General features: G+C 42.0%; 1 protein-coding gene across 3 annotated transcripts in view; it reads right to left on the reverse strand.

Annotated features, from left to right (window-relative positions):
• Window positions 1-24: 24 nt before the first annotated feature.
• Window positions 25-19,916, reverse strand: part of map3k21 (mitogen-activated protein kinase kinase kinase 21) — a 36,670-nt gene continuing 16,778 nt past the window's right edge. Inside the window, exons 2-11 of one of the 3 annotated variants that reach the window (XM_061790890.1) lie at window positions 13,530-13,710; window positions 11,752-11,900; window positions 11,505-11,680; window positions 10,138-10,378; window positions 9,224-9,346; window positions 8,036-8,116; window positions 6,990-7,140; window positions 6,821-6,915; window positions 4,814-5,584; window positions 25-3,635 (exon numbers count right to left, since the gene is read on the reverse strand). In XM_061790890.1, the coding sequence (XP_061646874.1) occupies window positions 3,352-3,635; window positions 4,814-5,584; window positions 6,821-6,915; window positions 6,990-7,140; window positions 8,036-8,116; window positions 9,224-9,346; window positions 10,138-10,378; window positions 11,505-11,680; window positions 11,752-11,900; window positions 13,530-13,710 (2,252 nt within the window). In that variant the 3' untranslated portion in view covers window positions 25-3,351. Of the gene's footprint in view, window positions 3,636-4,813; window positions 5,588-6,820; window positions 6,916-6,989; window positions 7,141-8,035; window positions 8,117-9,223; window positions 9,347-10,137; window positions 10,379-11,504; window positions 11,681-11,751; window positions 11,901-13,529; window positions 13,711-19,916 lie in introns of all 3 variants that reach the window. The other 2 variants (XM_061790889.1, XM_061790891.1) reach the window with 2 other exon arrangements.

Here is a 19,916-nt window from a genome sequence, read left to right on the forward strand (position 1 = left end):
AAGCAATAAAACAGGAAGCACACATCAAGTCTCAATTCCGACTTTATTGAAAAATGTTGATACTCTTGATGAATCAGCCAATGAAATACTGTAATAACAATAATAATAATAAGAATAAAAAAGTCACTGAAAGGCGCAGTGGATAGTGCGTAGTACTTTGTGTAGTTTGTGTCGTTCCATTAGAGACGCATCAAGGCCGACGTCACTCAGTCTTCCTGGACTCCACGAGTACACAGCTAACACACACGAGCAGCTGCTCACATTTTGGTCCTGCACAAACACTAAAATGTCCTTCAGTAACACCTCTTTATTTCTTCGTTTTTGTTTTGTTTTTTGCCTTGATTTTGGTCCACTTGGCAGAAGCTCCATCAGAGGAAAAACATCAAAGACGTTCAAAACGGAACGTTTGCTCCCTTCACGCAGATTGGCCTGCGGGTTTGAGTCCCACTGTAACGTGCGCTCTCACTCGACATCAGGGGTATGAACTGGGGGTCGTACTCACTTGATACATTTTGGGGATGGTGATGTGATTTATTTGAAGGAGTCATAAGTGATGCCTGCCAACTAATTTGGGTTTAGGTTAGATGCTACTGTTTTGGTTAGCAACCAATAGCCTTTAAAATGTCTGTGCATCAACAACAGCGTCTGAATGGAAACAGTTATAGATGTGACCCGCGAAGCGTTTGTTTCCAGTGGCACCCGGTGTTATGTGCTGCTGTTCTGGGTAGCAACAGAGTTCCAACGGGCTTCTGAATGAGTGTCTTCAACCTAAAATATTTACTGCCCATTTGTTTTCAGATGGTAATTTATTTGAGGAAGGCCTAATTAGGGCAGAGTAGGTGCTGCTGTTCAAGTTAGCAAACTATTTCAAATGGCTGCTTGAACATTCACATTTGAATGAAAACAACTGCAGTTACTGCCATTTTTTTTTTCAGATCGGAGTTTAATTGAGGGAGGTGTTTGTTTCTCTGTGGCTCACGGTGACTAAGTGGGGTTTGTGCTGCTGTTTTGGTTAGCAACAGCATTCAGTCAGGCTTTTGACCAACCGAACGGAAATAGTTACTACCCGTTTCTTATTTGTTGTAGTTTTTTCCCTGACGGAAATTTATTTGAAGAAGGTGTTTGTCTAAGTGGCACCCGGGAACAAATTGGGGGCACGGTGTTTTAATTATTAGAGAAAAAGCCGATATTTTAGGAAATAAAATTGGAGTACTCCTCAATTCACAGCCCTGTGTGATTAAGGCAGTTAGCATGTGGAGGAAAGGATTCACATTTTCAAATCCATCACATAAAAGTGTGATTTCATACTAACGGTTGTATTTACACCATTCCATTTGGTGATGTCATAGAAAACAAATGAGTGTAATTTTTCTAAACAAGAGTGGCCTTGCATACTGGCAAGAGCTGCTTGAGTCTGCATAGTCCATCCTCACAGAGGTGTGTGTGTGTGTGTGTGTGGGAGGGGGGGCTAGAAAATACAAAATGGAGGCCATTAGCTGATCCTGAGGAAGCCATTTCAGTGGCTGCTGTAGAAGATTCCATGATTTAGTGTACAAAAAAGTAATCATGGGCTATTTTCAGGGTAAAAAAACAAAACAAAATGAAGGGAGGCCCACATGAGGAGCGCAGGTCACATGATGCGCCGCACTGTGACTCCACTAAGTCATCAGGACAGGGTCGGAAAAGTCATCATGGTAATCCATTTAAAAAAAAAAAAAACAGAAAACGGACACTTGTTTTCCTTCTGATTCCTTCATTGAACTGGTGCTTTTTCAACCTGCACTTCCTTTTAGGGCCTGTAGGTGGCACTCCAGATGCCATCCAGCACGGAGAAGCTGTCCTCTGGATCTGGAAGCACCACCGAGCAGCGTGGAAAGGAATATTTACATACTTGCTCTAAATAAAGGTTATGACTTCTAAATCGAGTGGATGAACGCATGTACAGTACTGTTTTGTCCTGCCGGCTGCTATTAAATTACCTATAAAAATAGATATATAAATACAAGAATGTGTCGTGAACGCTGCAGCGGCGGTCAACGTTCAGCTGCACCAAGATGGTGTGGAACCTTAGGAATAATAATAACAATTAAAAAAAAATACTCAAAAGCATTGGGGGCGACGTCACCATGTTCAAGAGCACAGGTGTCAAACTGGCCAGATCCACGTCGAGTCAAATTTTACTTGACCTGTGATTATAACCAATTATCTAGCATAAAGGACATCATAATAATCAAAGTTATGTAATATAATGGGGCGATTATTAGGGTTCCCACGGCTTTTTCCACATTTTGTCATGGCGCCCGCTAGCCAGAAGCTGAGCTGCACTGTTTGTTTAGACGTGTGGCGTTACACTTCCTGTACCCTTACCGTGTTTTCTGTCACATCACGCACCTCTGGACACACGTGGCCGCCATTTTGGAGATTGGGTCATTGTTTTGTTCTGGTTCTTGTCCAATTTGTATAGATCCTGTACATTTGATTGATAGCCAATTCTTAAAACCGTTGAATTACGGTGCGGAGTTTGGCTGTAACAATACAGGTCGGAGGGAAAAAAAGTCTCATTTCACAGTTAACTGACGCAAATTTTGATCAAAGGCGAGAAGACAGCACATTTGTCAAGGAAAAGATGGAAACTGGCTAGAATTTTGAGGGAGGAAAAAAAAAATCATTATTCCATTTTAGAATAAGCCTAACGTAAAATGTAGCATGCCGACTTTTCGGATGCACCGTATTTGGTAAGGGACAGGAAGCGTAACCGTCACACATCTACAGTAAACGAACGCACTCAGCTTCTGTCATGTCATGGTGTCAAGCAACATGATTTTGGGTAGAATGTACAATATGTTAACTTGAAATGGCATCACGAGAATGTGAATATATTTTTTTAAAATAGCATGGTACAAATGCAATTTCCAGTGGACTTTAAACAGCCTTTCCCAGGCTTCTCAGATGGAGCCAAGGGAATAAAATTATTATCCTATTTTTTTTAATACCATAATAATTCACACTGTTGAAACTGTTACTGTTGCACGTGTCTGTATTCTTAATTTTCTAAAAGCTGTTGTTTCATTTTAAATGCCATTAAATCTGCTCTTTTTTGTTTTGCATTTTGTGCCATTACTTTACCCAATGTCAACTTAAAACCAAGCTACATACCAAACTCTGACATTTGGCATGTGGTTTCGCTATAATAATTGCCCCCTCCCCCTCCCCGAATAACCGTAATGACAACGTGGCCCGTGATGAAGTTTGACACCCCTGTTCTGGACTAACCTGTTCTATGTTGTAGAAGCTTTTGAACTAGAGGCAGTAAGAACACCATCTGTACGCCCCCCTGGAAGCTAATCCACTCTAGGAGAGGAACTCTTTCTCCAGCTCATAGACTGTGGGCCTGGCCGGGGAGCTCTGGATGCGGCACAACGGCACGGTGCAGTCGCGATTCTGGCCCTCGGCGTCCATGTCCAGCAACGAGCAGGCCTGTGCAGCCTTCTCGCCCGAGTAGTGGCCCAGCGAGTAGCTCTTGCCCAGGCGGGCCACGAGGCCTCGCGTGTGCGGCTTGGCCCAAAAGGAGACGGGCCGCGTGTCCCTGGTCTTCTTCGGCGCAGCGGGGGGCGGTAGGCGGTGAAGGCCGTTAGCTGCACACACAGAGAAGACTCTTTCACACAGAGAACACGCAAAATGGCTGCACCAGAGCCACTTGATGATATTTATTTATCTACAGTAGGGCTGAGTAAAGATCCATGTCATGGATTCATTCAAATCTTTTTTTCTTGCAAATGCCCTGCGATCGGTTGGCGACCAGTTGAGGGTATACCCCGCCTCTCGCCCAGAGTCAGCCGGGATAGGCAACCCTAGTGAGGATAAGCGGTTTGGAAAATGGATGAATGGATGGATAAAAGTTGGAGGGGAAATTAAACCAAAATAAAAAGGCAAATCCATTGTGCAATACTGTGGATAAGAAATAACGATTCACATATGTGTCTCACGCTTTAGCTTCAAATAAATAAGTGATGTTTTATTTGTATTTTTTGTTTCTTTTTCAGCTTCAGAGAGGGCAGGGATAGGTCACCACAATCAAAATAATACTTGTATCCACCCATCCATTGTACATTGTACTCTTTAGGGCTTGTTTCTTTGACCAATCTAGGCATAAACGTATATAAACATGCAGACAATATAGTAAACAAAAGAAGTATTGATTCAAAACAAGATTAAAATCAAGATAAAATCCCAACATAGAAGAAGGATGGATAAAAAGATATAACAGTAAAATGAAAAAAATGCACACTTTCAAGGTGACAATGCCAAAATAAAAGCAAAATGGTGAAAAGAAGAACCAACATTTTGTATTTACGGAGGAGGCCGCCTCTGACATTATTAAAACGGTCATCATCCTACCCACATTGCACTAGTGGGATGTCATTTATAACTGCAATTGGAGTGTAATGCCGATGGGCGGTGCTGTATCAGAAAGAGTTGGAGGTCACCCCTAAAACTGTAGGAGAAAAGAGCTGTGAATGACGGATTTTCTATCTTACTCTAAATGTGCCTTGTTTGGTAACAGGAGAATAAACAGAGCAAAATATGATTTGAATAATGTCATTGACATTGGATTTTTCAATAAAGGGAGAAGAAAATCAGATTTTGCCCCGTCGTACTGTAGCTACACAAAATGCACACAAGCCTAGTCCGTCCTCTGTTGCTACCTGTGCAGGTAGCTTAAACGTCAGGTCGACATTGTTTCACACCCCCATTTCATGTAAGTACCATTTACAGTATACACGCAAGTGTTTAAAGGCAGTGTAAAACTCACCATCGTGGTTGTTGTACTTTTTCCTGCGGAGGCGTGTCCCCGTGTTATGGTTCATTACCTCCGGCGATTGACTTTGGGTTTGTGGTGGCGGCGTCTGTTTTTTTTCCGCGGGCGGTGGCGGCACAGGCCGAGGGGTCTCGAGGTGATGACTGACAGGCACGAGGTCCACCTTGGCGGGGCCGCACTGCGACACCTCCGACTGCAGCAGACATTTGGTGGACTGACATTCCACGATGGCCGACATGGAGACCAAGTTGGCGTGCGGGATGGGGGCGTGGCCCGCAGAGGTCTCATCCTTACGGGATCGGCCGCCGCCGCTCGGGGGAGAGGTGCTGCGGCGGAAGCGGGTAGCACGCTGGAACAGGCCCTCCTTCTTTTTCTTCTCCTCACGTGGTGCCTCCCCATCGTCTTGAGCGTTCTTGAGCGCCTCGCGGATGTCATAGCCGAGCACGACGGAGGCCAGCAGCGAGCCGCAGCCGTACAGCACAGAATCAGTCTTGCGGCGGGTCGATATCCTCTTCAGGCTGTTGGTGGGCGTGAGCTGCGGTGTGGTGGAGGCGGAGGAGGTGGAGGTGTAGGGGTCCTCCGGACTCTCGGTCGGGCCGCCCTGAACCGCAGACGCGGCGCCGGCTTCCCCGCCAACGCCGAGAGGCTGCTGCTCATCCCGGCACAGAGGTAGATCCAGGTACACTTGGTTGGGGAACTTGATCTGCTTTGGTTTGGAGCTGCTGTCTGGAGACTCCTGAGGGAACGCGTCATCTTGACCACCTCCTGCTGGAAGTCAGGAACAATACTAATTTCAGCCGGAGATCACTACAATGCATTCTTCAATTTTTACACAGATACTCGCCGAAATGATATTAAAGTGTCTTGGGATCACAAATTGTGGCATATTTACACAACGTCATATTTTTAGGGGTGGAGGGTCATTCTCAGCAGGCCTCAGTCTCTATCCCCTAACAGGGGAAGGGGTTACAATGGACCAAGCATATTCGCACTTCTGCACCCGCAGATTCACCTTTTCTTGGATTTAATATACCCAATTTAAATGAATACTAATTTCCTCTCAATTTGTATTTGTATTTATTTTTTTATATGTAAATCTTTTCTTGGGAGGAACCAACCTCGAAAAGATCCATCCATTTTCCATACCGCTTAATGTCATTAGTATCGCAGCCATGCTGGAGCCTATCCCAGCTATCTTTGAGTGAGAGGCAGGGTACACCCGAACAGGTCGCCAGCCAATCGCAGGGCACATACTGTATAAACCTGTCCTTAGTGGGTCTTTTGACACACACTCACATTCACACCGATTGGGCAATTTAGTCTTCAATCAACCTACCATGCATGTTTTTGGGAAGTGAGAGGAAACCGGAGTGCCGGGAGAAAACCCATGCAGGCACAGGGACAAAATGCAAACTCCACGCAGGCGGAGCAGCGACATACACGCCCGCGTCTTTGCACTTTCAGTAAATTTGTTTGAGATAAAATAATCTGCAAGCCATTTATTTTTCAGGGGAATTTTGTAAAATGAGTTTGAAATTATTTGTAAGTGTTTTGGGATCATAGTTTGGGGGCATATTTAGCATTTAAACTAATAATATAGGAAATTATTGAAACATTTTGTTGGATGGAGGGGGGTGAATTTTCAAAATTAGGGCTTCAGCCCTAACCCTGAGGGTTCACTGTACACATCAACAAAACCCAGATGCAAGAATCATTTTGGAGCAAATTTGTATCCACAAACACTGCACTGCTATGCACAAGGCTACCACCTACAGCTCCTCTGTTGCCAACACAGTTGCACCTTTTGGCATTTTTTACATTTTTAGCTGTATGACAAAAAAATGATGTGACATTCTCAAAATGGAAGACTGAGAAAATCTTTATGGCTCAGGTCTTTATGTCTAGATGTGAATTACTGTTAAAACACACAATAACAAAAATGTCAAAGATGAAGAATGAGTAAATTTAGATATATTTCACTGCAAGGAGGAATGAAGGCACCTTGTTCAGCAAAGATGGCACAGAGGGGTACAGACTTCTGTGACTTCACCAGACTGGTGGTCCACGGATTGCTGCCATCTGAGAGGGGACGTACTCTGAAGAGAATACACACTTAACACCACAAAAAAAAAAAAAAAAAAAAAAAAAAAGTCAACACATAACAGTTTACCTCTCTGTGGCAGCGGGCCTCTCCTTGCTCTGCACTGAACTGGGACCCCAGGTTCTCCCCTTCTTCTTGATGCCCCTTCTCATGTCGTCAAAGTCCTCCGGCCTTAAGGGGGCGCCGCGACCCCACGTGCGGTTGCTCTCATCCTGCGTGACTGCGCACACGCACACACAATGCCAGACCATCAGCAGGTGGGATATTGAACCCTCAAAAGATCCACTAAGGACAGGTAACTTATTGGTTGGTTAATCCCCCTTGTTGTGAGTCACACCATTCAAAGAAAAAGCCAGAAAGTTGCTATTATTAAAGCTTCATGTGTGTTATGTGTAGAGTTGGGCGATTCATCAATTTTTTCGATTCATCCATTTTCTGAGCCGCTTATCCTCACAAGGGTCGCGGAAGTGCTGGAGCCTATCCCAGGTATCATCGGGCAGGAGGCGGGGTGCACCCTGAACTGGTTGCCAGCCAATCGCAGGGCACATATAAACAAACAACCATTCGCACTCACATTCACACCTACGGGAAATTTAGAGTCTTCAATTAACCTACCATGCATGTTTTTGGGATGTGGGAGGAAACCGGAGTACCCGGAGAAAACCCACGCAGGCACGAGGAGAACATGCAAACTCCACACAGGTGGAACTCAGAACTCAGAACTGTGAGGCAGACGCTCTAACCAGTCGTTCACAGTGCCGCTTTTGTTTTTTTTTTCGATTCAGTCAAATGAATTTGAGACCAATTATTATTATTTTTTTTTAGTAGCTTCCATAGTTTAAAGCTTGTCCCCGCTGCTTACACTAACAACATGGCTGCAAACAGTCCCCAGTTACGTGTGTGTAAAGAAGCGTGAGAGGGGTCCACCAACAGGCCAATGAGAATAACGTGATCATTGACATTCCAACATTAATCATACAAATCAACTGAATTAGCACAGGTGATAGGACTGTTTGGACCAGCAAGTTAAACATCCCCCAAAAGCAAAGTCTTGATTCGCATGAGCAATTAGTTAGCTGGCGCTGCTTTTCCACCACACGCTGACTTGCCCTCACCGCCGAGCCCTGAGAGCTCGCTGGTCAGATCCACATCCTGCTGGTAAACAAACAAAGTGTCCCTCGGCACGGGGTACGTCACTGAGGAGGGAAACAGTTCAATTATGTTTTAAATGGAAATAAAAAAACTCCACATTACGTTTCACAATATCGTTAGCCTAATAGCATAATTGCTAAAAAGTAAATTTTTAACTTAGTGTCACAATATCAATTAAAAAATACCAATGTGCATGCTAAAAATAGTTTAATGTAAATTTTCTCGGTTATCCAGGTCATGGTAATGCGTAAAGGTTGAATAAAGGCAACTTCATGTTTGTTTGTGTGTTTTCAAAAAATGGTTAAAACAAATACTTAGGCAGTTATGTTTTCAGGCTTTGGCTAAAGATATTAAAAAATTAATATATTTGGTCAAATAGTAGTAATTTTACTATGACTGGTACCACAGCGTGAAACATTCTGAGGAAAACTCGCAAAACATTCCTGAACTTGATGCAAAAGGAAACCCCTTTCACACTGAGTATGCATGTTTCCGCCGTTTCTCTGTTCTGTATAAACGGCACTGGTCGAAATGTCTACGCTGATGCGACGACATTCATTTGTGATACAACATTTGGAAACACAGCCAAACACATTTGGAAACACAGTAGTCGGCAACTAATGAAAAATTATATTTTTTTAAAAACAACATGACTGAATTGTTTAGTGCCGTTTGGTTGCGTTAGTGCCGCTGGCTTTCACACCTTAAATCGTATTTTGAATCTGTATAAAATGGATGTCAATGTAAACAGACAGGTACAGTTTGTGATGCTGTGTTTTGCTGAACAGCGATACATATCGGGGGATGTCTGCCAAAGGCTAATCTGGGCGCTCTATGCGCACGTCAGAGGCGATCACCAGCGGTCAAGCGGAATTTGTTCCAGTTGTTGCATGGCTGTTGGTGCGTGACTAACAACATTAGCAAACTGTTCAAACAACTGTCCCGACCCGCTTTTGTTCACATGCGCCTTGTCACGGCCAATGTTCCCCTCTTGCTTTTCCGCTTCGCCGCCAGTTGACGGGCAGCCGTGTAAGAGGTGCGCGTTGGACACTCGCTCTGGGTTGGACCTGGTGGGGAAACACCAAGCAAAAAAAAAAAAAACAAAATAATAAAAACAAAAAAATAATTTTAAAAAAAGAGGAAAGCCTCACGCTGAATAGCTCGTAGTCGGGGGATGAGTGTGGGACTGCTGGGAGGAGAGGAGCTGGTGCTGTGAAGGCTCCGCCTCTTGTCCATGGAGGGCGACGCCTGCACTGTGATCTTGTGCTGGAAGTCTGCGGAATGCATGGAGGAGGACAGATGGGAGCTTGTTACAATGTCAAGAGTGCATGGTAGCGAGGTTACACATGACCAGGTGCCCTTCTTAAAGTCACACAATTTGATGTAGCGTTGTCAACTGATAATTACACTTTTAAGTAGGGCTGCAAGATTATGGCCAAAATGATAATCATGATTATTTCGATCAACATTTTAATCGCGATTCCAAATCACAATGATTCATGTTATGAGAAACATCTATTATTACAGCACTATTATTTTGACAAACAATATGTAAGCAGTTTTCAGTGCAAAATGAAACTTTAATATGAATGGATTATGCTGTTAGAATAAATTATATATAATATGTATAAAATAAAAATTTATAAAATGCTCGCATTTTAAAATGTTATTTTAAATGTAAATATGGCAGGAGGTTAACTCAATTGTGGCGGCCAAAATAACGATAAAAATTCGATTCCATGTGCAGTTGCTCTCGTCCTACATGACTGTGCCTACACACGCACACACACACACACACACACACACAAAGCCAAATCATCAGTGGGTGGCATATTGAACCCTCAAAAGAACCACTAAGGATAGGTAGATTGTTATTGGTTGGTTAATTCCACTCGTTGTGAGGCACACCAGTCAAAGAAAAAGGCAGAAACCAGTACCATGTATGCATTGTGGCCGCACGCGGCAGTCACTTGCTACTGCTCTTATGATACAGCCGTCCACAAACTACACGCTGGATACCTGAAAGCCTTACTTACGACGTTTCTTCGACCTGCGTACTACATACCTGAGGGCAAGCTGATGCGGTTGCCATCCTTGAGCTTAAGGCGGGAGCGCTTGAACTTGCCCTTGCGCTTCTTCACGTTGGGTTTGTCCTTGTTGAGCTGGAAGATGAGGATGTTGAGCTCCCGCTCCAACACATTGATCTCCCGCTCGGCCAGTTCCTGCTCACGCCGCTTCAGATGCTCCTCCTGGGACTTCTGCTGCAGGGCGGCCCGCGTCAGATCCTCTTCACGGGAACGCAGCTCCTGGAACCAAAGTGGACATGAACATGAGATAGCATCATCAATATACAGCTAAAGTAGACTTAATTTATGGTTTAATAAGTTAAAATCTAGTCTCACTTCATTGGAGTGTTGTGTTCTAATCGCAAGAATTACATTTTCTTCCGTCCATCCATTTTCCCTTTAATTCCTTCAGGCTGAGTATTAATCATAATCCTTACCGGATGACTCGCTGAAAGTAGTTTAGCCACCCCCCAACTGCAGACCAGATTACTTGGGGGTTCTTACGGGAAATGTGCTGATGTGGCGGCTAATTCACTCAATCATCACACTAAGCTATCATGGGAACGTGTCGGCGCTGTTGATCATGTACAGTAAAGGCCGCTCCATCGCAGGGGTTATGTTCCACAGCCCCCCATAATAAGTAAAAATCCGTGAAATAGAAATATCCTATTTAAATACACTGTAGGCATGTTTTTATTACCTTTCAAGTATTTAACATTTTTTAAGTCTTTAAAAAGACTTTTAAAACAATAAAAACACATTTAAACACATAATATATCGAGAGGGAGCAAGAGTGAGGGTTAACAAAAATATTGCTCAAGCAGTATGAAAAATAGAATAACAACTGTAATAACAAATAAAAAATAAAAAAATACCAGGACCGCGAAAACTTAACTGCGATAAAGTGGGGGTTTACATTTTATTTTAAGAAGAAGTTAACAAACAGCTAGAGCTTCAGTTCTGGATGCAATCACCTCCCAACGTTAGGCCAGTCATAGGAGACGTATAGAAGTCAATTAGAAGTTTTTACAAGGGGAAATACACTGAAGCACCTCAGCAAGTAAGCTGCTTTCCTTGTACCGTCACACTCACACCTGTGGACAATTAGTCTTCAATGAACCTAATATGCAACACACACAAGCACAGGAGAGAACACATGAAGGTCGAAGCAGAAGCAGAGATTCAAACCCATTACTTCTCCTCAGGCAAACGTGCTGCCCTCCTGTGTGCAATGCATTTACGTACGTAACTGTGGCTGTCTGACAAGTATTATACAGTATGTCACACCAGATGCTGGTATCTGATTGTGCCACCTTTGCTGTGTTCTTTGTAAAAGCCAAAGGCAGCTAAATACTAGATCTTCTACCTTCTCTTTGGTCCTGAGCTCGTCAAACATCTCCTGGATCTCCACGCGCCAGTCATCCTGCATGATGTGGAAGGAGTCCTGCGGCATGGTGGCCATCACCGCCTCCTCGATTGCTGACAGCTGCTCAAGGATGCAGGAAAAGGAGGGGCGCACGTGTGGGTCCTGGTCCCAACACTCTGCCAAATTATAGACAAACAGGTGTAGCTAAAGTTGTGGCTGAATGAGCGTTCATACCTTTTTTATTTACCTTCCATGAGCCTGGCGAAGGGTTCGGGGCAGGTGGAGGGGATTGGTAATGTTAATTTATTGACAGCCACACCATAAGCAACAGCCAGGCCGTCTATTCCTCTGTAAGGCACCTCCCCTGTTAACAACTCCCATAGCAAGATGCCATAGCTGGGGAAACAAGGAATAGTGTTTAAGAAAGGACAACGCGTGTTTAAATCAGAGTCCGACTGATATGGTATTTTTGTGGCCGATGCCGATAGTGGGGGCTTAAAAAAATTACAAATTTTAAAAAAATAGCCCATATCCAACATCGGAATCAGCCGTTAACCGTTTTATCAGTCGATATAAGAAATAAGAAAATTAATACACAGTATACTGTAGAGGTGTATGAACATGAACACAAATTTTTGTAATACCCAAAATATGATTCAAGAGAAAAAGCAGAACACTACTAATCCACAAAAACATCTTAGCAATATCAATTACCATTACCAGTTATCAGATTTACTAGCCACTGAAAAGTTCCATTTACAGCCACTAGAGTAAATGGTGAAGGAAACATTAAAAAGTGACCCAAAAATAGTTAACAAAAAAATGTAAATAATCAAAACATCCATCCATCCATCCATTTTCTGAGCCGCTTCTCCTCACTAGGGTCGCAGGCGTGCTGGAGCCTATCCCAGCTATCATCGGGCAGGAGGCGGGGTACACTCTGAACAGGTTGCCAGCCAATCGCAGGGCACATACAAACAAACAACCATTCACACTCACATTCACACCTATGGGCAATTTAGAGTCTCCAATTCATGCATGTTTTTGGGATGTGGGAGAAAACCCACGCAGGCACGGGGAGAACATGCAAACTCCACACAGGCGGGGCCGGGGATTCAACCCCGGTCCTCGGAACTGTGAGGCTGACGCTCTAACCAGTCGGCCACCGTGCCGCCTAATCAAAACATGCACTACATAAAATTATAACTAAATACAGTTGGAACCGTTTCAAAATTATTTTAATGAAGATGGTAAATCCTGGATAAGTGTAGTTTTATATTGATGGTGGACATGGGAGTTATGTGAGAGACATGTTCAGGAAAGATTGTGGCGATACTGTTTGTTCACAGATAGCCCACATACATTATTTTTTGTTAGCTTTTACTCGGTCTCGTGTTCTATTGTCGAACATTGTTGTTTCCGAATTGTAAGAGAAGAAATCATTTGTGCACTGTTTTTCTTGTGTGTTCATTGAACGTAACATGAGTCAAACCACAGTAGCTGAGGCACGGTGAAGTGGAGAGCTGTTCTAAGCCCGGATGTAAATGTTTTGGTTGTAAAAATAAAGCTGACGTCAAAAGGCAACTCCTGCAGTGATTTTCATTCATTTCATAAAGTCGCTACTTACAAAACTCAAAACGTCTTACATTAGATAATGGTGACCATGAAAATGAACAGTCGCATATATCTTTATTTCACCTGACGTTAAAATGCTGAAATATGCACTCTAAAACCTGTGTGAAAAAAACATCCTCTCCTCTCTGCTGTCGGGGAGGGAGTGAGTGAGTGTGGGGGGGGGATTGGTGGTGCACTTGTCTGTGTGTGAGGAGGAGGAGAAGGAGGAGGAAGATGACGGCAAGGAGGGGACAGGCACTCGCAGAGCGGATGAGACAGACACAGGAGCAGAGTGGCAAAATCGCCGCTCAGTAAAAACATTAATACAACAGTTACATATTAACCAATTTTGATAAATCGGAGAAACGCTATAAGGTTGGCGTGGTGAAACGTCAGCCAAAACCGTCTTACCTCCAAACGTCACTGCCTTTGGAAAAGAGTGACAACCTGATGACCTCGGGGGCCATCCAGGAGTAGGTGCCCGCCGCCGACATCTTCGTGGTCTTGTGCCACTCCCGTGCCAGGCCGAAGTCTGTGATCTTCAATGTCTTCCTCCCGATGTCGTCGTTCTCTATAGTTTCAAGTAATAGAACTGAAGGCGGACAGACAAAGGAGAGAGATTAATTATGACATGGGTCGTGGAAGAATGTGGACAACTAAAGACGAAACCTGTAGACAACTACTGGGGGCCCTCAGTTTAAAAACGGGTTCCGTTCCTAAGGGGGTGATATAACCCGAATTGGAGGGCGCCGTTATCTATAACTAACCTATGTTAATGATGTTGTAAAGTCATTATTACAGTAAATATTTAGAAGAAAAACACTTCTAGACCATGAAAAAATAAATAAAAAAACAACAAAAAAAACTGAATGGGCCTTCAAGTACCACGACGTATTCCTACGCCGTGGCACAAACTAGTTCACTGCATGCCATTTTAAATGTCGGAACCATTATAAAGAGAGGACCCCCCTGTACAACGTATTCCACTGGACATTGGTAATCCTTTACAGTATACTGTATGTACACTAGTGCTGCATGACATTGGGGGGAAAAAAATTACATTGCATTTTTTTTTTTTTTTTTTTTTTAAACCTGCCATATATCTTGCAATGTGAAATAATACAGGATCAGTGTTGGGAAAGTTCAGTTTCTATGCGAACTAGTTCAAAGTTCAGTTCATTGTTCATAATTAACATTTTTAAACTAAGTTCACCGGTTCAAAAACGAACTACTCATTCAGTCCACACTAGTAGCCAGCTGCAGCATTCACACTAAAATCTCAAAAACATGAGGAAAAACATGTAGCTTGGTGTTTTTAAAAAAAAATTTTTTTTTTAAATGAATTAAAACAAAAACAGGAATTTAGCCCTTAATGTGAAAACAAAAACACGCAACATAGTATGACAGGAACGATGGTGAAAGGAGAAAACGCAGACGGTGTATGTTGAAGTTAGGGCTGTGACGATTATTCAAATAAATCGAATGAGTCAATTACGAAAATAAGAGCAAAATCGCTGCCATGAAGGTTTGAAGTGATAATTTTTCCACACGGACTAATGTTACTGCAGACTCATGTAGCAATAACCACGAGCCAGGAGAAAAGCGTGCATAAATAATGTCAAAAGTTTGGGATCGTTTCACAATTAAGATATCAAAGTGCAACGTGTCTACTGCAAAGCCTACCAGTGAGAACGCATTGCAATTCTACCACAGCTGGTCAAGGATAGTTGCAGCCGCACCTTTAATCACTTTATTGAACAAACGGTAACAAAATAATCACATAACAAGTAGGGCCCCACCAACATGGATTTTTTTTTAGGTTGATGCCAATTCAAATATTTGGTAGGAAAAAAATGCTGAAAAACGATTAATTGGCTGATTAATTAAAAAAATATATATAATGAACATATTTTTGGGTGCCTTAACGCTTACAACAACAAAGATATGAATTAAAGGCAGAACATTTGACTGTTTTACTATACTTTGTCCTTTAGTATTTGTTTAGCTTTACAACAGAGAGGAATTTAGGAAGTAAAAACCAAAGTAAGAGGAAGTCCAAAAACATGTAAAAAGCATTAACTGAAGAATTTATCTTTAGATTTATGCAGAATAGGCCTATAAGCAACATAATGAGTGAAGGGCAAAACATTATTCATGATGCCCTTTAACATTAAATTTCTTCTACTCCATTATTTTCTTTGCAACAACAACACATCAACCAAAATGAAAACAAGACGCCTTTCTCAGACAGAAAGTTACAGTGAAATGGAGCCAACCTTTTTCTTATTCTTTTTTTCCACGCAATTCTGAAACTTACCCACAACTTTCTCTTGATTGCCCTTCTGGTTGTTATACATGGTGGATTTAAGAATGTGGGTTATACTGTTCGCCATCCTCACTGTCATAGCGGATCAGAAGTAGAGAGGATTTAGCTGTAAAGGAGCTAAGGCAGCACAAACGTAACATGGCAATCCACTACTGTTGTGAATGATGGCGGTATTCACGCGTGGCCACACGAGAACTGGGACAACAAGTCATCGTCTCAGGAAAGATGCATGTTGGATTGAATGGAATCAGAGCTCCAGCTAATGGACAAGCAGTGCAAGGACCTCATTCTGCATCACTTCAAAACATAACTGCATTAACTGTTTCATGAGAAAATAAGAATATATCAGCATTTACTCATCAAAAGATGATGGCTGTGATACAACTCTATCTTCAGCTGCCTCACCCCATCTTCTCTCCAACAATTGCAGTTAATCCAAAATTCTGCAGCTAGACTTTTAACAAGAATCAGCCATAGGTCCCACATTACTTTTGTCCTTGCATCCCTCCACTGGCTTCCAGTAAAATTCAGAATCAACTATAAGATCATTTTGATTACTTATAAGGCACTTCGTGATCTTGCCCCTTCCTGCATCTCTGAGCTCTTTGCCCCTCATTCCACATTGAAACTGTGTTTTAAAAACTGCTAAATAAATAAATACACAAACAAACAAACCCCAGCTGAATATGATTATTTTGAAATGGGCTAATATTCATCAGTGACCAATGAATCGGTCGGGTCCTAGGAACAAGAAAATTCATACACTATCTTCACAGTCACGACTGACACAGTCACTCAACACGCAAGGTTAGCCATTTAAACAGCCAGCCAACTCTACACTCTCATTTGCTGACTTCCACATCACTCAACACATCAGGCCCTGCCATTAAAAGCCACGCACATTCAAAGTCAAAGATGGTACAGTGTAGATTAGGCAAGGCAAGTTTATTTGTATAGTGCAATTCAACAGCAAAGTGACTCAAAGTGCTTTAGAAAGACATTAAGATAGTTAAAAGACAAAATTTACATCATCATTAAAAAACAATTTAGACATTCAAACAAGTTAGAATGCAATTAGAGTCAATATAATCAACTTAAAGGCAATGTTGAACAGGTGAGTTTTAAAGCTTGATTTAAAAGAACTCAATGTCTCATCTGATCTACAGTTTTCTGGGAGTTCGTTCCAAATTAATGGTTTGTGTGGAGGTGTAAGAATATGTGGTCACATTGCAAAAGAAGCTCAGTTAACACTGTTCGTACTGTTATTCATTTGATTTTTTTCATGGGCTAGAAGTGTTTATCTTACAAATATTCACTATATTTATAACTTAACTACTATGTTCGCACAGGTTATTGATAGATGACGCCGCATCCTGAATTTTGGATTAGGCTGCCGCCCAAGGAACAGAATTCTGTCGTAAACAGAGGACCCCCTGCACTTTACTACTGGTCATGCATTAGCATAAAAAAAATTTTCCTGACATGTTACTGTTTTTGTGACTATGGTACAACAGTATATGGTATGTAGGCATTAAAGCAGAAAACCCTTGGATTCTGTTGTGCATTTCCAGAGGAAAAAAGAAAACTAGAGGGTAGTAGCTACAACGAAGAGGCTTGAATAACTTTTTTAAAACAAATGTAATCAAATTTCCTCAAAAGAGATCCCATTTTTAGTCCAAAATATCATGTGCAGTTATTACACAAAATGTGTCAAAAAAAAGGTCCATGATTATAAACCTTAAGTGTCCTGGTGAAAGACTAGTGCTGCAAATGCACTGAGGTGAAAGCAGTGTTGGTGAAGGTAAAAAGACAAGTGTGGGTGAGGAAATGATAGGCGATATTCAATGTGGCCAAGAGCGGTGTGCGGGTCATTTGTTACAGTAGAAGCGGAGACCTGACAGTGCCACAATGCACCTGTCCCCAGGCCCAAAAACTGGTAAAACAGATTAAAGTCGGAGGGAACCCTGAAAACTCACCTGGAACTCGACACCTTGCCTCGCGTGAGAAGTACAGACTACGGCCTACGCCAAGGACACAACGTTCAATACCAACAGGCAGACAAATACACAAATATGTTTTTTACGGAGTCATGAGGAGACCAGTTTTCCTTTGTCAGAACATGATTCAGAACTTCAAATCTAAATAAATAAATAAATAAATAAAGATGTGCCAAGTGAACCAAAAGTAGATACACTATAGTGGCAAAGTATTTGCTCCCCTGCCTTGACTCACATATGATCTGAAGTGACATCCCATTCTTAGTCAATAAGGTTTAATATGTCAATAAGGTTTAATATGACCTGAGTCCAACCTTTACCACTACAACAACTTTAATTCTTCTGAAAAGGCTTTCAACAAAGTTTAGGAGTGTGTGTCAGGATTTCCTGACCACTCTTCCAGAAGCGTATTTGTGAGGTCACACAGTGATGTCGGACTAGAAGGCCTTGCTCTCAATCTGCACGCTAATTCATCCAAAACGTTCAGGTTATCAGGTTGATGTCAGGACTCTGTGCAGACCACACCAAAGTCTCATCCTTGTCTTTATGGATCTTGCTTTGCGCATTGGCCAAAATCGAAAATGAGGAAACCAAGGTCAAAAACTGAAACACTGAAATAAATTATTATGCCAATTATTAGTAAAATTGTGTTTATGGCTATGACTGTGCAGTAACCCCATTAAAATCAAGGCTTTGAAATTGCATACATATTAATGCTGTAAAGAATAAATCAATTACAAAATGAAAATTGTCATTTAGCAATGACATTCCAACAATGCACAGATAGGGCTGGATGATATGGGGAAAAGAAAAATCCCATCACAATATATATATTTTTTTCCATATCACTGGATATTGATATATATCATGACATGAAACAAATTACTATTTTTTTTTAACCTTTTGAATTTACTTAAAAATTTATTTTCTGTCAAAAGTTGATGACAAAGAACATTACTGTTTAAGAAAATTTACCCCCAGGGTGTTGGTAACGAGGGTCTGTTATTTTAATCCCTTATTTTCAAGTGTGCTTGCTGGTAGCATGTCTTCTGTGATACATTTTGTTTGTTGTTTTCTGATCTGGTAGGGGCGGTAGTTGGGGAGGGTGCACGCTGTTTCTTGTCAGACTTATTAAAACCAAAATAACTCCACGCTGCCACAGTTTTCGGGCCCCTCTTGTCAACAATGTCATCCGTTGAGCGTCCTGTCGTTTCTTCCAGGGAAACCCTCAATTTCTTTTCTTTTTACTGCTGAAGCGCCGGCTGCAGCAGTGGGCTACAAACATTAGCTCCTGTTGCGTGTCGCTGCTAATTTGCTTGGTTCTATTGACGCCACATGACTGGTTCAGCGTGGAGCAACTTGCATTATTATTGGCTAATCATATTTTTTGTCAAAACATGGATGAATGCAATCTATTGACCGCTTCTCATATGTTTATTAAGTTATTAAGTACATTTATTTTGAGATATGCATCTTTATTGTTTTATTATCACCCATCCCTAATTAAGACATATTTTGACGGACAATCGTAGCTGCTAAACAGCGAGACTGAGATGTCCGTGGAGCACGCCACCTCGTAGTTGGTGGCCCCTCTGAGCTTTATCCAGAGAAGCGCTCACGTCATCACAACATCCTCTGTTGGCTGTCATGTTTCGGCGACAATAGCCTTTAGCCAAAAACAAAATGTAGCGGTACATTTTCGGCCAAAAATTCAGTGTATCACTAATAAAGATATCATAATTTAAATAAATTAAATAACCGATTTGAAGTTCATCCTCAACTATGTATTGCCGGGACAATAATTCCAAAGGGAAGAAAGTTTAGGGTTTGTTACAACCTAATATGTACAGTATACACAAATAACCACACAATATGGTAAGGCCCATGAGTGTATCAATCACTACTATAAAGGAGGAGTTCTAAGGTCAGCGATAACGCCACAAAACGTGTTAACGTGCACATCTCCAACTTTTTTTTTTTTCCAAATCTGTTCCATCAGCAAGCACCATGAACGAATCCTAGAGTGTTTGACTCTTATCACTGCAAACTTTTACAGACATGGCCGCTCATTTGCCAGCTCCAGCCTTACTCAACACAAGCTAGTGTGTCAAATGAGCTTCTGATTACCTGTAAGTCAAAGGTGAGGCTTGTGTAAATGTAATTATATTACTTCCGAGGGCCAATAAACTGTGCAATCATCCAACTGTTGCGTAAATGGTTACTTGATCGATTACTAAATTAAGATAGTAAGACCATACTAACTGATTTAACGTTTGTGAAGACTGCCAAGCATGTTTTTGAACGACATGATCAAGAACTGAGCAGTTTTTCAGTATTGTTGTTCCAAAAAAAATTATTAGCAGTGAAAAGTATCACCAAGCTACAAATTGGCAGTGCTGGAACAGTGTTTTGGTTCTGCTCCTGTTGGGAAAAACGAGGGTATTGGTACCATTACCTGCCCGGGGCATGGTGGGG

The sequence above is a fragment of the Phyllopteryx taeniolatus genome, chromosome 11 (assembly GCF_024500385.1).
Source record: "Phyllopteryx taeniolatus isolate TA_2022b chromosome 11, UOR_Ptae_1.2, whole genome shotgun sequence".
Taxonomy (NCBI): domain Eukaryota; kingdom Metazoa; phylum Chordata; class Actinopteri; order Syngnathiformes; family Syngnathidae; genus Phyllopteryx; species Phyllopteryx taeniolatus.